This window comes from Typopeltis vanoorti, chromosome 11 (assembly GCF_054136105.1).
Source record: "Typopeltis vanoorti isolate ZY-2024b chromosome 11, IOZ_Tvanoo_1.0, whole genome shotgun sequence".
NCBI lineage: Eukaryota > Metazoa > Arthropoda > Arachnida > Uropygi > Thelyphonidae > Typopeltis > Typopeltis vanoorti.
This window is the reverse complement of record NC_143559.1, coordinates 124381289-124399398: the sequence shown is the minus strand read 5'-3', so window position 1 is coordinate 124399398 and position 18110 is coordinate 124381289. Positions and strand designations below refer to the sequence as shown.

The following is an 18110-nucleotide window of genomic DNA, read 5'->3' as shown; positions in this document are numbered from 1 at the left end:
AAAGACTAGAGACCGCAGATATGAGAGTCCTGAGAAAGATTAGAGGCGTGAACAGATGGCATCAATGGAAATATCATATTAAAAATGAGGATATTAGGAAAGAACTTGACATTGTCAGCATCCAGGAATGCATTAGCAGAGCTAATCTCAGGTGGTATGGTCACTTAAATAGAATGGGAGAGGAAAGACTAGTAAAACAAGTGTTCTCTGCCAGGTTGGCAGGAAAACGACCCTGAGGAAGACCAAGATATAGGTGGATTGATACGGTACAAAGTGCCTTAGACGATAGAAATATAAGATCTGATAATGTTGGAGTCTTGACAAGTAACAGACTGATTTGGAGGAAAATTGTAGATAGGAAGTTAGTAATGATATAATTTTTTCATGTAGTACTATCATATCCTGTACACCCCTTGTGGGTACATGGCAGAAATTTGATGATGATGATGAAAAAAAAGGTTTTCAGTACATTACCACCTTGGCGTGATGATGTCGTGATTCTCTTGTCCGTCTGTGAGGGGATACCTTTCCATTACGGTAGGTTGCCGCCACGCAGAAGTCACATGCTCGTCACGAATTGGGTATTTTTCTTTGCTGGACACACGTTCATCACATGGGTTACTATCGTCAGCTCAACCGCCATTAAAGGGAATCCTTTGCTGTCTCATATCGGTAAAAACCTTTACCGATGAGAACTGCTGTCATCTCATATATAGCCTTGTCTGACTCGCGTCAGTCTGCAACGGGAAAAAGGTTGCAGCTCCTCGTCGTCAAGCTTCCTTCCGGTCATCAGCATCACTGGTCCACTCGAGAAACAGGAACAGGCAAAAAAAAAAAAAGGGTTCCTCAAACGTGTGAACTCACTTTTATCCTCCTTCATAGCGCCCTCTTTCCGCCTTCAAATCTTATTCACGGCGCCTTCCTATTCGCTCTTGCAAAGTGACGTCGCACCTCTGCTCCTCGATGAGCGCAAATTCTGTTCGTCTTCCACGAATGCCTCTGCCTTGGGGTTTACGTCATCGGCGGTGGTCCAGCTCGTAACCTTTGGACTTTTGTTAGCACTTAGATACACGTTCTTGTATAGAGCACAATTTAACATTAACACTTTAAACAATATATTAAGTTTAGACCCAAATTTTTTTTTCTATTTTTTTTCATTTTCTAAAAAGAATGTGACATGTTCTCTCATATAATGTGCTCACTTTGCTAACAGTACAAGTATTTTCTTACTTAGAATTGTGTTTTAGTTAAATCCTGAATGAATGAATGATTCTTTTCTTGAAAGAGTCCTCACTCAGGATCTAACAAAGGCCCCCCCTTTTTCTAAAAATTTTCTCCCCAAGAAAATTTCCCTTTTAGTTTTCCCTCTTTTCTCTGGAGATGACTCTTCCATTTTGTCTGGGCCTTAATTCAAACCTTCGCCTGGGCCAGGATGCATTCTCTGAGTCCTCAGCAATTACTTAGCACATGCAAATAGCTTTGTTTTGCTCATTCTGCCTTTTCAGAAAGTGACACTGACGTGGTCATCTTCTGCTGCCTCTTCGTAGGTGTTATTCTGTCTCTTACATGTGATTTGCTTATTATCTGACTCCTCGACTTCATCAGTATTCCTAGTATTAGGTTTCTCATTCTCCGGTGATGAGGCAATCTCATTAGATCTTGACTGAGTGCCAGCCATGCGGTTCTCCCTTTCTTTGGTCAATTCAGCATTCTCTATGCACTGAGGCTTGTTGTTCAGAGGGATGCCTCCCTTACCTTGATCTCTCGAGTTCTGATTCATTATAGTAAAATTCTTTCTTCCAAGGAATTGAATCTCTTCTCTAGAATAGTCGCATGAGAAACCATACTTTTTCAAGAAATCCTTCCATAGAATCAACCCTATTTGAAAGAGTGTGTTCTTGGGTAGAACCAAGAAATTATGCCATGCATAAAAGCCAAACTCCGGCAGTCCCACTCTTTGTCTTACTAATTTAGTGGCATGAGTTGTTGAGGGGGATATCCCTAAAAGTCTGATGGGTTTTTCTCAACTGTTTAATTCTTCCATTTACACAGGGCTCCAGTTGCTTAATATACCTCTCAGAGATTATGGAAGCTTGGGAACTGGTGTCAATGAGTGCCTTGAAATCTTTTCCGCACATTCTTGCATTTACTGCCATTCCAGGGAAATGTCTTTTGCCCCCATTTTACGAATGGTCTAGTACAAATGTGTGATGTTGTTTCTGGTAGATACCTTGTTCTTGAGCTTCCAGGTGTAACAAAACAGTTTCGGGCAATATGCCCTCATTTGTTGCAATTGTAGCACCTATGAATTTCTCGTCGGTAACCTCTTATACCCTCTCCGTCCAAGGACAAAGGAGAGTTCGTTCCACACTTGGTAGACATTTCTGTCAACTTTTTCATCATGGAATCCATTCTCTCTAGCATTGGTTGTTGTAACCTTTCTACCTCTCTATGAATAATCTTTGTTCTTCTTGTATCTTCTTGAAAAGCAGGAGATTCTTGATCCTTGGGAGGACCCAACATGAATTGACAATGACAGAATCAAGATGCTCTATACAACCTGGATACTGAAGAGGGAGATGTTTTACTTTAGGTCTGTATAACATCATACATCTCCTAGGAGATGTTATACATTATAGTGGAAGGTCACTACCCAGACCGGTTTCGACCTTTATTGAGGTCTCATCAGTGAGTAAGTAGACCAAATTAATACTGAGGGTATAGCGAAAAGAAATACTAAGAATAGTGATCAGAGCCCCACCTTTGCTACGAGTTGCCCTAGTTTGTACTATGTGCTTTGGCTTACGCTAGTATTGCCAATACTTTTATAGTTTACTATATTCGGCATGAAACTCTTTGATTCCGATCTTTGAGTTTCTTATTCGGTTTTGAAACAATGTGGGATTTAATATCCCCTTAATTTAAATAATGTTACATCGTCGAAATGAAGCCTATTGGCTCTTTATATTTAAGTAATTCGTATATCAAATTACTTTCTATACCTTCACTGATATCCACTGATGTAATGTGTTCCTGTCTCTGACATCGATGTTGGCCTTTGTTTTTGGTGCGACTATTTTCTGACACTACAGGTTTATGGCACCACTTTTATATACTACCTTAACACATACTAATTAATCTAAGAAAGCATTCCATAAATCCAAAAACCACCTGTCTTACAGAAACACTAAAGAAATCACTTTTACTCAATATGGCCTCCAGAATGACTAGGGAAGAGTGATCAAGAAGGAAGAAGTAGGATATGACACCATGCCACTTGATATTAGTTCAGTATGGTGTCACATATTCCTGAGTGCTAACAATGTCAAATCATCTCCCCTGAATTTCTCAGCTCATTGATATGCAGCCTAGTCTCTGATTAATTGTTTTACTTTTAACCCATATGTAAGTTAAATTTCATTATCCCATATAAATTTATTCAACTGGCTTCTTACCATACCATATATATATGACAAAGGTGGCTAAATGTTCTAGGACAAAGCTTAGAAATGGAGAAAAGAGTAAAGAAACTGGATAAAAAAGTGATGCAAAGAATAAAAGATATACTGCAGGTCCGATGTTGTTACTCTGAAAGACTTAAATGAAACAAGCAATACAGAACAGTGAGAGAAATTATACAAGAAGAATGCAATTATGAGTATAATACTTTAAGTAGAAAGAGCAACCACAAAACTCAGATGTGAAAGAATCACTGAAATAGATGTTAGATAGATAATGTTTACATCTCGAGATAGAACTTTCACAGTCGCTACCCTACATAATTCAAAAGGCCTGGTGTGGTTAAATTCTTAGAGTTCAAAGCATAAATTAGATCTATGCAACTAAGATCTATGCAAGCATACTTGAGAAGAAAAAAAAAAGTAAAAGAGAAACTTGTTTGAAAAGTTGTTCAAACAAGTGGATTCAAAGCAAATAAGGGTAACATCCAGATCTGTATTTTAAGACAAAGAGTTGAAAAATCTTAGGAGTATAACAAGTAACTGTGTAAGTTTTGTAGATTAAGAAAAGGCATATGATAAGATGTAAACAGAAAAGCTGTTCACACCTTATGATTATATAATTAATGTGTTATCTGCCAGAATGCCAAATCAGATCTTATATTTCTTCCAAGACACTTTTTACTGTATCAAATCCACTCAGATCTTCCTCTAGGTCTTTTTTACCTACCATCTAGGAAAAAACACTTGTTTTGCTAACCTTTCCTCTCCCATTCTGTCTTAAGTGATCATACTGCCTGAGCTAAATTTCCAAAGAATATCAAGTTCCTTTAAAATATCCTGTTTTTAATATGATTCAACCATGAAGTTTGCACCTGAAAATATCTTCAGGCCTGAGGTAAGGTAGTACAACACCATGCAACTCGTAGCAAAGGTGGACCAACCTAACATCACTCCTATCTCAGTATCTCCCATCATGCAAAACACATCTCCTTGTGGATATGTATAATGTTATGCATTAAGGGAAGGGCCACTACCCAGACTGGTTTTGACTTTTTTATTGAGGTCTCATCAGTGGGAGCCAGGCCCAGAAGTGAAGATACCAAAGCAGAAGCAATGGAGAGGTCATCTTTACCTATAGGAGTTGCCAAAAGGTGTGCCACCTTATTATTAAATTACTCTGGATTTAGAGAAAGATGTTGAAAAGTTTATTTTTCACTTGGTTAGACTATAATAAATTTAGTTTAATCCTTTATCCAAGTGTGAGCAAACAAAGTTTGTGCCTGAAAATATCTTCAGGACTGAGGTAAGGTAGTACAACACCAGGCAACTCGTAGCAAAATTCAAACAGGAAGACATTAATGATGGAAACTGCCATACATATTTAATTTCTAATATTAGTCTGAAGATATTTTCAGGTGCAAACTTTTTTTTGCTCACACTTGGATAAAGGATTAAACTAAATTTATTATAGTCTAACCAAGTGAAAAATAAACTTTTCAACATCTTTCTCTAAATCCAGAGTAATTTAATAATAAGGTGGCACACCTTTTGGCAACTCCTATAGGTAAAGATGACCTGTCCATTGCTTCTGTCTTGGTATCTTCACTTCTGGGCCTGGCTCCCACTGACGAGACCTCAATAAAGGTCTAAACCAGTCTGGGTAGTGGCCCTTCCCTTAACATTATACATATCCACAAGGAGATGTGTTTTGTATTATGGGAAATACTGAGATAGGAGTGATGTTAGCTTGGTCCACCTTTGCTATGAGTTTCCCAGTGTTGTACTACCTTACCTCAGTCCTGAAGATATTTTCAGGCGCAAACTTTGTTTGCTCACACTTGGATAAAGGATTAAACTAAATTTATTATAGTCTAACCAAGTGAAAAATAAACTTTCAACATCATTCTACCACTTGTTCACTCCACTAATCCTTCTTAGAACACTCATATCTGTAGCCTCCAGATTCTGATCAAGTTTTATATTTCTAACCTAGCTCTCAAATTCATAAGTTAAAATTACCTTTTGTTTGAAAGCTTGAAAGTTTAGCAGTTTGCAAACTGCCTTGTATGATTAGTCTAGTGTTTTGACTAATTTCACTGTTATTTTATATAAATTTTATTCAGTTCACTTCCTACCATATCAGCTTTGCTAATTTTGTTGTTTTGCTAATTTCCATATTCAATTTACTGTTTTCACTAAAAATTGTATCTCAACAGGTGCAATGATTTTCTTATTCTATAGGAATTCAGGATGCAGTTGATGTTTTCAACATTCCTGCTGATTTTCATACCAAATTTATTACAGCATTTATTCAATATAGTTAGGGAATCATACAGACTTTTGCTGGATTTTATTTAGAAGTATAACAGCTGCACGAAGTAAAGAGCTGAGATTAATATCTCCAATGTTGATATTCACTATTTAACCCACTTTCCTTCATGTGATCCATATAGACGAAGAATAACAGTGGAGATGTGCACTCCCATAACAATGTGCACTCTTGTCTCACGTGATTTAGCATCGAACCATCTTCCTGTACCTTTTTCAATTTAACTGCTGACTTACAGCTCAAATACAGACTACACACTTCTCAATATGATGTACCATTCACACCATATAACTGTAGCGTTTTGATCAGCTTTTCTCTTGGCACCATGTACAAAAATTAAAGAAACATGTTTTATTCCCACGATTTCTTGGCTGTCTATCTTAATAGTAAAAATCTGGTCCTACAACCTCTATTTGGCAAGGGTGGGGGGACATGGCTTGTTCTGTTCCAAGTTTCCCTTACACAATTTTTCTTTGCTTTTTCTCTGGTATGCTTGTATACAAGTCTTACCAAGAAATTCCTCTAATTCTCCAATCTTCTCTACTCCAATCACCTGGAATTCAGCATTTTGACCAGGCCTTCCAAATTATGTAGTGCAAAATTTTTATATTTCCATATATGAGGATTTCTGGTTGAATATAATCTATTGTAGCTGTCCATATTCCAGTTTTTTTTTTTTACTTTTTCTGCCTCAAGGATACTCTTGATTGCATTCCTATTGAGTATTTTCTATCACCATGATGCACTGCTCGTTGGCTCACTTTAGTGAGTATGGGCAAGACAAATCCAAGGTACCTGATGCTGGACCATGCCTTACTTTATGTAATATACATTTGTTATATTATCTGTAGATATGTAAAGAGAGAGACAGAACGTTTTCAAGTGACAGTTGGCTTGCATCAAGGGTCAGCATTAAGTCCATTCCTGTTTAATATTGTGATGCAGGTGGTGACAGAGGAGGTGAGAGAAGACATGCCTTGGACAATGTTGTATGCGGATGACATCATGCTGTGTGCAGAATCAAGAGAAGTGGCAGCTAAACTGGAAATGGAGGAGAGTACTGGAAGAGAGAGATATGAGACTGAGCAGAAGTAAAACAAAGTATATGTGTTGCAAAGTGGATGGCAGCCAGGAGACAGATCTGGAGCTGGAAGGAAATGTCATCAGGAAGGTCAGTGACTTTAGATATTTAGGTTCAACAGTGAAATAGGATGGAGAGGCTGAGAAGGAAGTGGAATGCAGGAACTGGAGAGAGATGGCTGGAGTGCTATGTGATAAGAGGGTGCCGATCAATCTAAAAGGCAAAATGTACAGGACAGTAGTGAAACCCGCTATGACATATGCTATAGAAACCGTGGCCCTGGGGAAAAATAGCATGAGCAGGATGGAGGTAGTGGAGATGAGAATGCTTAGGTGGATGTGTGGTGTGACCAGAAAGGATAGTCTGAGAAATGACTATGTAATGGGAACAGTGAAAGTTACGAACTTAGGAGTGAAGATACAGGAGGCAAAGTTGAGATGGTTTGGTCATGTGATGAGGAGGGAGGATGAGTATGTGGGAAGAAAGGTCATGCAGATGGATGTGCAGGGAGGCAAAGAAGAGATGGAAGAGGACTTGGGCCCAGAGCCATCTTACACTTTTTCCCAAGGCAGGCACAGAGGTGTTAGATGACTCGCTATAGCCAATTTATGATTACAAGAATAGTTGCTTATAGTCGATAGTTTGCTATTGAAAATTTCTTTTAGAACAGCACCGGAAGTATAAAGCTTTGTTGGAGCTTTTCAGTAATTTGTTCTGGTGGATGAATTCATTATAATGAAATGTATTCTAATGAGAATTCACCATACTTTCTATAACTATTATAACAGGAAATATACAGTAACTTTCCAGTAGACAACATACCCACCGCTAGCCAACAGGCTGAAGAGTGGTTGCATCTTGCAAAGGATGGATGAATGTCTTCAGATAGGTGATGGATTTTATTGCCCAGTGTAAGACAGGCCATGATGTGATTAATGCAGATCAGAAGTGGTTTGAAAAGTTATTTAGTGTCCAGAGCAGGGTTTCCAGATTATGTATTCATCCTCAGCACTAATGCACTATAGGTTTACAGCCATGTGGGTGGATTTTTTGTTATTTGCATTTTATGGCGGTGGTGGTGCATTTTTGCACCACCACCACCATACTCAAGACACTTAATCAAATAAAAGTGTAGTATTGACTGCAAGACAAGCCAAATACTGTCTTTCAGATGAATGTCATTATATCACACTGATAATCACACCACAGCCTCATCTTCCGAAGTCCTTTTTCACTCCAGATTAACTCCTCACCTTGAACAACTTCGGAACTACATAAATCCCAAATTAACCCTACCGTAGAATATTATCCTCACATTTGAGATGGCACCCTAAAATCATCCTTCAAAATGCTTGATGCTATCCAAAAGAGGGCAATCCAGTCAATTAATGAACATATAACCATCTTTCACTCTCAACATATCAGTCACTATCTCAGTGACATTCTGTTTCTGCCTCATCATTTCTATAGGTACTGTTCGACCAAAATGGCTACCAACACCATTCCTCCACTTCTGCTTAAGCCTGCAAACACGACCAAATGCTGGTCAACACATCTATTCACTGTCCCGCTTTAAACCATCTTCTCTTTCATTCCATCTATTTCTGTGCTTTTTCTCAATCAGTTTTCCTCAAGGAAGATAGCCTCATCATCAAATTTCTGCAATGTACCCTCAAGGATGTACATACAGATAATGAATAACAGAGGGGATAATGTACATCCTTGTCTCACACCAGATTTAACATTAAACCATCTTCCTGTACTTCCTTCAATCCTAACTGCTGATTTACAACTCAAATAAAGACTAAGTATTGCTTGATATAATGCCCCATTGATACCATATAACTGTAGCGTATTGAATAGCTTGGCACCTTGTCATATGCCTTTTCCAAATCGAAAAAAAAAATTATTATAATTGAATAATTAAATAATTATTATTTAATAATTAAATAACTAAATAATTAAATAAATTTAGGAAATTTAACCTTAGCTACTTAGGTAGCACTTTGTGAATATAACAGTTATTGTTTAATTAGCCTTGTACCTGTACTGATGACGCCTGTGATACTCAGGTGAAAATTCTACGAATAAAGAATAATTTATGTGAGTTAATTCCGTTATTATAATAATTAGTAATTTTGATGTTGGAAAATTGTGTTAGTAATAATCAGTCCATGTCCTGAGCAGAAATCCAACAGATATTTGCCATTATTAGCTTTGCTCTTTTCTCCAAATTTTCCCAAAATATTTTTGTATGTCTGACAATCATTTCCTACTCTGCTATTTAGATCCCTGACAAGGACCAACTTTTCCTTTTTCATTGTCTCAGTTGCTTTTTCTAAAGCATCAAAAAATTCCTCTACTTCTACCTTAGTAGAACCTTCTGTGGGACCATAGGCACAAATAAGTCTCATTGTCCAGTTTCCCATTCTGATATTTGTCCACATCACTCTACTTGAGACTGCCTGCCATTAAGAAGATTAGCCTCTTATTTAGTGTTGAATACTATGGCTACTCCTTTTCCTTGACTGTCATTGCCTGAATATAACATTTTGTATTTATTGCTCAGAATGATCTCACTAGTTTTTGTCATTTTGTTTCAGTCTCCCCTATTATGTCGATCTGGTACTTATCCAATTCCTCTGCTAGCTCCATTTCTTTGCTATTCAGGCTTCTTATGTTGATAGTACCAATCTTGAACTCTGGTGATGTTGGGTTAGGGTGCGTTTTAAGATTTGTTCCAGTAGCTGACTTTTCGCTGTTTGCCCTGGTTCCCTGGCATGAAATTCTGTCATGTTGTACCATCATTTTGTATTGTGTTAATAAGCCAATAAGAATACAATTTGATCAGTTAAATCCCAAATTTCCAGTCCATCTTCATTCGTTCAGTATCCAGATAGATACCTAACAGGATGCACCACGAGAAGGTGAGGACTGGACATTAGGTCAGAAGCCCTGGTCAGTTCTCCATATTCCTTTCAAGGATATGTGGAGGTCTCCTCTCAGTTATATAGCTTTAACCCTTAAGCATCCCCAGAATATATTCTTCAATTATTCAAAACAAAAATTTCACCTCAGTGTCAGATTCTCAAATTTGTACATTTAATAAGTTTTTCTGAAATATTTCAATGTTGTTACATTATTCACGCCCTGTATATAACGAATGATTTAAGTTTATTAAATTTCACTTCTAAAATATTGTATAATGTGTTATAAAATTATAATAATAAGCTAAAGTCTTTTTATTCTCTTATAAGGAGTAAGTGAGGTTTTTTAACCCTATCTTTTGGAGACCGAGTGGGCAGTTCAATCTCCATCGGTAGCCAATCAGAGATAGCTGGCCCGTGTCTCAGAGTAATTATAGGCAGCACCAATGAAGAGATGAGCAAACAAGTGCTGTCATCTCTTGGTACTTAAGCCTAACAGGATATGTTACTATCTGAAATAATGTGGGTTCTAAGGTCGATTTTCTCGAGTTTACAGAACTAAACAACCGAGTTTCTGGGAGAAAAAGCTCCCTTGCTCCTGCCAGAGTTCACCTAATTCGGGAACCAGTTCGAAGATAGGCTTAAACTGAAGTCTATCTTTGGGTAGCCTAGTGCAGAAGATGCAAGCGGTACTTCCACTGAGCTACACAAGCCCGTTATAAAATTACACAATAGATAACATTTTTATTTTATTTTTTTCTATTTGTGATATGTGCTTACATTGTCAGTATAAGCCTTAAGCAACAAAACTCAATATTTAAAAGTAGGAAGCAAATTAAATTCTGGTATACTTACCAATAGCATATCTGCTACGATTGGCCAATTTGTACACAGGAAGACTTCACCAAAGAAAATCAGAGCCTATAAGAACATTGATTAATGTGTTAATTATGGTTTTAAAATAAACTAACAAAAAAAAAGTTCAGTAGTAACAATATTACTTTTTAAAGGAATATGAAGAAATTGTTTTATTAAAAAGGTTTAAAGTTCTACTATTTTATTCTCAAGACATCCAAACCAAGCATAACTTTGATACAGGATGTCACTTCAGCATCAAATCTAGATACTTGGAAGATCTTAGTGAAACCTTTTAAGAAATGCAGAAAACAGACCAAGGTTGCTGATTTAATGTCCAATCCTCAATCCATTATCTTCCTTGATAATGAATGAACAAGGCTGACAATTTGGGATGTAGCTGAAACAAAGTGCGTGTTCTGTGCTATCATTTTGTATGTATGTACGTTCCTAAAAATTGGCACATTACAAAATTTCATGCAATAAATTCAGCAGGCCTTATGAGATAAACAGGGTTAGGGGAAGAACTCAGCCTGTACAATTTAAAAATAAAAAAAAAATAAAAAAAAGCTAGTTTTAAGCATCTTTAATTCCCATTTAAAGAAAGAAAAACGGTACTACAGTAAATACTATCATGGCCCCACAAGGGCAGGGCTGACAGGGCTCTAGCCTGGGGGGGGGCAGAATTAGGGGGCCCTTTCTTGTCGGGTCGGCTAGTTAAGTGAGACTAACAAAAGACAAAAAGAAACTTTATAAAATATGAATGAATATGTGCCAAGAGGGACTACTAGCTTTTGCAAACATTTCCAACCCATTATCCATCTTTTCTGACTTACGGTTACTCTTCTAAACTTCCTATTCGAAAGGATTTACTTTAGTTTTTGGTTTTCGTTTGCGCATCTCGCTTTCTATGCATGCCGTTGTTTCAATGCCAAAACACTACCTTATCGGTGCGTAGGGATGCTGAGAGAATTTTATTCTATTCATAAAAGAGAAAGCTTTATTTGATAGTTTTAGTTGGTTAAGTTGATCTCAGGAACCTGAAAATTTTCTACAAAATTCTTTATTTGAGAAGAATTTGTCTTATTTGAATTAAAATTTTGCTAGTGTTAGTAAGTACAAGAAAATATAAAGCTTTTTTAGTTAATTTTTTTCGATTCTAACATGATTTTTTGTATGAAACAAATTTAATTATTATTTCTTTTCAGATCACACAAATTTGAGATATTAAAAATATTTAAATAAATTGCTCTCAAGCAAGCAAAGACATTCTAGTTAAAATCAATAAAATACCAATGTCTGATTCAAAGTACAAACATAAGTCTGGAGCTCAGAAGAGGAAACTTAAATCCAAGAGAGAATCGAAAGCATCGTGAGGCTGTCAATTCATAACCAAATTTTTCAAATCTGAAAATAAAAAAGGACATAGTTTCCAGTACTGATCATAGTGAAGATAGTGATAATGTTTGTGACATTGAAATCCAAACAGAATATCGGTGTTAAATTGAAACTCATAAGGCAGTTGAAAGTCAAGCAGCGGTTACATGTGAACGTCTTGCAACTGAAGAAAAGGCCCGCAAGTGAAAAACCAGCAGTTGCAGGCCCTGTTGAAAAAGCTGATAAAAAATATGATGACCCTAGTACCAGAGTAATCTCAAACAACATGTGGCAAGAGATAGTATGAACTATCAGGCTTCAAGAATTCCAAAAGATTTATAAGTAGCCAAGAATGACTTAATCACCTAGCAATTTTGTGCATCGAAAATGATTTGGCTAAGCAAGTTGATTTAATTGACATTATTGATAAATTTGCGTCGACAAAAGCTAGAAAATACACTTTGAAGTAATTTTGAAAATTATTATTAGTTTGTATTATATAGATGTTGGTACTTTTTAAATAAAAAATATTACTTTTGTGTTATCATTTAAATTAACTGATCCTAAACCCTGTAGACTGTATAGCAATGAGTTGTCCTTAACATGAGCGACAAGTAGGGGGCCCGCAAAAAATCCTGGCATGGGGGCCTGCTTCAGGATGTGGGGGGCATGAATACTATATATCTTTATACCTCATCATCAAATTCCTGCCATGTATCCTCAAGGGAACAGGATACGATAGTACTACATGAAAAATTTACATCATTCCTAACTTCCTATCTACAATTTTCCTCCAAATCAGTCTGTTACTTGTCAATACTCCAACATTATCAGATCTAATATTTCTATTGTCTAAGGCACATTGTACCGTATCAATCCACCTATATCTTGGTCTTCCTCTGGGTCGTTTTCCTGCAACCTGGCACAGAACACTTGTTCTCCTAATCTTTCCTAGCCCATTCTATTTAAGTGACCATACCACCTGAGATTAGCTCTGCTGAAGCATTTCTGGATGCTGACAATATCAAGTTCTTTCCTAATATTCTTGTTTTTAATATGATATTGCCATTGATGCCATCTGTTCGGGGTGCTTAAGGGTCAAAGCTCTATAACTGAGAGGAGACCTCCACATAGCCTTTAAAGGAATGCAGAGAACTGACAGGGCTTCTGACCTAAATTCCAATCCTCACCTTCTCGTGGTGCACCCTGATGGGTATCTACCTGGATATTGAACGAATGAGGATGGGCTGGCAATTTGGATTTAGCTGACCAAATTGTATTCTTATTAGCTTAAACCAATATAGAAAATGATGGTACAACATGACAAAATTTCATGCCGGATGGGGTGTCTCCCGGTTAAACAAGGCTCCCGTTGTTTTTGCCAGTGACAGGGAACTAGGGCGAACAGCAAAAAGTCAGCTACTGGAACAAATCTGAAAACACCCCAACCCAACATCACCAATGTTAAAGATCGGTACTCAACATAAGAAGCCTGAATGGCAAAGAAATGGAGCTAGCTGAGGGAATTAGATAAGTACCAGATCGACATAATAGGGGTGACTGAAACAAAAAAGACCAAAACTGGTAAGATCTTTCTGAGCAATAAATACAAAATGTTATTTTCAGGCAATGACAATCAAGGAAAAGAAGGAGTAGCCATAGTATTCAACACAAAATACGAGGCTAATCTTCTTGAATGGCAGTCAGTCTCAAGTAGAGTAATGTGGGCAAATATGAGAATGGGGAACTGGACAATGAGACTTATTTGTGCCTATGGTCCCACAGAAGGTTCTACTAAGGTAGAAGTGGAGGAATTTTTTGATGCTTTAGAAAAAGCAACTGACACAATGAAAAAGGAAAAGTTGGTCCTTGTCAGGGATCTAAATATCAGAGTAGGAAATGATTGTCAGACATTTCCTACTCTTGACCGTATCGAAAATATACAGACCACAATCTTTAATTGTGGTCTGTATACCTCCTTTATTTTATGCTCTCCATAGTACTGTTCTATATTGTTGCATTGGGCCTCTAACCATTCTGACTGCTTTTTTCACCTCATTGCACTTTCTTCTATATTGCTTCTCTATTTTTTCTGATGTATCCTTTCTTATCTTCAACATTCTTTTCTCTTGTACTAACTTCAGTGTTTCTTATGTAATCCATTTCCTGGTACTGTTTCTGCCACTGCATTTTCTATCACCTTCATTACTCTTTTCACTCTTAGATTCGAGTTTTTTTCTTTCTCCAACACTGTTCTGTACCTTCTTCCTATTTCTGCTTCACTTATTCTTGCTGTATCTCTTCTATTCTGATGTTGGAGGTTATATTTCTTTAATTTCAACTTGAGGTTTGCAATCACTAAACTATGGTCCGAGTCTATATCCATTCCTTGAAAGATTCACACTGCTGTACCGATGTTATCCATCTTCTTTTAATCTTAATCATATCAATCATGTTCTTGGTTTTCCCATCATTTGATCAACACATCCATTTTCTACACTCCTTTTGTTGGAATCTTATGTTACAGATCACCATTTCGTGGTCCACAGCAAATTCTAACAATTTTTGACCTCATTCATTTCTTTCTCCGAAACCATATTTTCCCATGACTCTTTCCCAACCATCATTATCTATTCCAACTTTGGCATTCCGATCTTCAATAATTAGCACATATTGTTTTGGCATTGTTTCTGTCAGATCTTTGTAAAATAAGTCAATATCCTCATCTGTGCTGTCAGATGTGGGTGCATATATCTAGACTATTGATATGTTAAATGGTTTTGCCTAAAATCTTGCTACTATGCGTTCATTGACTAGTTTGTAGCTTTGCCTCTTGAGCTCTTTTGTTAAGAAGGAGGCCAACTCCTGCTTCATGCCACGTCCTGACCATATATTTCGCATCCATTGATCTCTCCAGATGATGTCAATCGCATCTCTGCCAATCCTGGTATATCACACTGATATCTCTTCATTTCCTCACAAAGTAATTTGAACTTTCCTGACATCCATTGTGTCCACACATTCCACGTTCCTAATGATAACAGTTCTGTTAGTTTCTGTTTCCTTTCGGTATCCCACTTTTCGATCCAACTCCGATCACTCGATTGGTATCGCAGGCCTTGTTGATCTGGGCGACACTCGAGCAGGCATTTTCATGATACTGGATGTAAGATTAGTGTTCTTCAAGATGAATGGTGGCAGATCTACCAGACCGTCTGAAGTAAGACAAACCACAGAAACAAAACATTTGGTAGACACTTGGAAAGCTGAGTGGAGGAAGCTTCTCCTTCAGTGAGGAAAGGAAGGTAGAAATTTTCCTGAAAGGATAAAAGGACATCACAATGTCAAGGTCTTACAACTTCAGTAATATGTTTGGAAATTCTTTTAATACACAGAAGTGGAATAACAGAAGTTGTGTAAAGATGTAGTTGATAAAGGCATGAGAGCTATAATTTTTGCTTGAGAGTGCTGAATGAGTAAGATAAGTTGCCAGGGGCAAGTGCTGCTTATACAATGAATGAGTTTAAGTAGCAGTATAATAGGCAATGTGAATAATGGATATTAGAGCCTCTTACAATGAGTCTTAGATGCTGATGGGTATACCTATATAATAACACTAATCTTTATTCTCTCGTGCACCAAATATTATTTACTAACATCAGGCAAAAGTAAATAAAATCTTCTAAAATCAAATATACACTCATCTCCTCTGTTGAAGAAAAGAAAAAAAATTAAACAAGATTTACTTATTAGAATGATAATGATGTTTGTTTCTTCCATGCAAACAGCTCAGGCAGTTAAAAACTTTTGGTGGAGCACAATACTAATTTGTGGTAAGAGGCCATTTTCCCAAAATGGCTTTTTTTTAAAAAAAAAAATTATGTATCTTTGATGTTCATGCTTTCATAGATTTTTAGCTTCTTCCTTCCATTCCTGGAAGAATGGTATACTATTATGCTTTTTTTTTTTTTTTTTAAAGCATGCTAATACAAAAAGATCAGACAGCGAAGGATAAAAAAATTATAAGTTCAGAGCTCAGACTTTTCAAAAACGCTGCTCGATACTTTAGAAATAACGATTTCCTTTGGAAATCAGACATGTTATCACCCACCATCATTTTCTTATATAGTTTGCTTATAATCAATAAAGTATTATACTCAATGAATATAGAAATAAACAAATTCACTTACCCAAGAGGCATCAATATTTTTATCTGCAATAATACAGCCTATATATAATGCTGGAACACTTGAAAGTACACCAAATGCACACACTAATGGATCAGCACGTGCATTATATTTTCTGTAATACTGAGTAGCTGCTGAACCCAGAAGAACTCCAGTGATACCAGCAATGCAAGTTATTACTCCAAATACAAGTCCAACTCTGGAAGGAAATGAGAATGTTATATAAAATAATCTCATTCAAAGAAGCTACATTCAACTAAATGTGTGTGTCTTTTTGCAAGGCTATGGGAAATGTTTCTAACAGGTAAACAAACTTCCAATATTTAAATTGGAAGTGTAAATTTGTTTAAATTAAAAACATAAATGTTCAAAAATTTATGCTTAAAATGGCCTATACCAGATTATTTTGCTTGATACAGTTTATGTAGCTACATGCTAGATATACTGGAGGTGAGCCAAACTAATCTAAACACATAATTGTACTTCAAGAACTGAAGCACAGTAACCTACCAAAATACTGCAAATTACATAAAGGGGCTAGATTGATTATGCAATTTTTACTTCCATGTTTTCCAAATTATCCATCAGCTAAGGAAGCAAGTTATCAACAAAAAAAAGTTGGGTCTGCTTTTTATGTCTCAAATTCCAGAAAATACAACCCATCCGTTCCAAAATCAGTTACTAACATGATTTCCATTATAGTAATGGTAGGTAAATTTACTATTACTATTATTACGGGCAACTCCAGGGAGTCATTAGACTCATCGAGGGAGGCCCCAAATCATATTCATCACAACTATTCGACATTCATACAGTATCTATCATACCTCGCCTTAAACTCATTCACTGTCACCGCATCCACCACAGACTCAGGGAGCGCATTCCACTCATTCACTATTCTAAAAGTAAAGAACCCAGCTCTAACACCTTTACTAACCACACTTTTGCCCAGTTTCCATGGATGTCCCCTAGTCCTCCCACAACCAGCCCTGTTCTCAAAAATATCTTCTGAATTAATTTTATAGAAACCCTTCAGTAATTTGAATGTCTCAATCATATCTCCCTCCTCCGCCTATCAACCAATGTCTGCAACCCACAAATCCTCAACCTGTTCTCATAAGGTTCATTCCACAGACCTGCTATCATCTTGGTCACTCGCCTCTGAATCCTCTCCACCTCCTCCCCATCGAGAAGAAACCTAGGTGACCAAATCTGGGCACAGTAGTCGAGATGGGGTCTTATCAAGGCTCGATACAGAGGAACAATAACCTGCTTGTCAACGTATTCTTCAGCAACCAAGTGATTTCATGAGCTGATTTGGCCACTTTTGCAATGTGTCCCCTAAATTTCAATTCCTTATCCACAAACACTCCTAAATCTCGTGGAACCACCTTTGTGCAATGGAACTATTTTCCCCTCTTTCCACCCCCTTGGGACTCACCCAGACCCGAGGCTCAAATTAAACAAAATGGTCAAGGGCACTGACAATTCTTTAGCCGCTTCACGTACGACACGAGCTGGTATACCATCCAATCCCACAGATGTATTGACATTGAGGTTCTGTAATAGACTAGTTACCTCTACTTCATTCATCACAATTCCAGTATAAGCTGTTGGTTCTTCCATTCCTGCAAAGTCACCACCTGGATGATATACTCTTGCAAAGTGCTCGCTCAGTAATTCCACAATATCGACTGATTCGGTTACCTCCCTACCCTCAGCATTTTTTAAGATCGTTCTACCATGAGCATTTTTCCTTTTACTTGCAACATATTGAAAAAACCGTTTGGGATTCTCTTTAGCCTGCATGGCCAATTTTCTTTCGTAATCTGCTTTTGCTTTTCTTACCACCCTTGTTACCATCCTGGCCTGAGCTTTATACTGTTCCTGCGC

At 37.1% G+C, this 18110-nt stretch overlaps 1 protein-coding gene across 2 annotated transcripts in view; it reads right to left on the bottom strand.

Moving 5' to 3' along the window:
* LOC150102021 (protein spinster homolog 1-like) overlaps positions 1-18110 on the bottom strand; it is a 303327-nt gene that overhangs the window by 161217 nt on the left and 124000 nt on the right. For both annotated transcript variants that reach the window (XM_090400213.1, XM_090400212.1), the window contains exons 7-8: positions 16221-16416; positions 10654-10719 (exon numbers count right to left, since the gene is read on the bottom strand). In XM_090400213.1, the coding sequence (XP_090256339.1) occupies positions 10654-10719; positions 16221-16416 (262 nt within the window). The remainder of the gene's footprint in view (positions 1-10653; positions 10720-16220; positions 16417-18110) is intronic.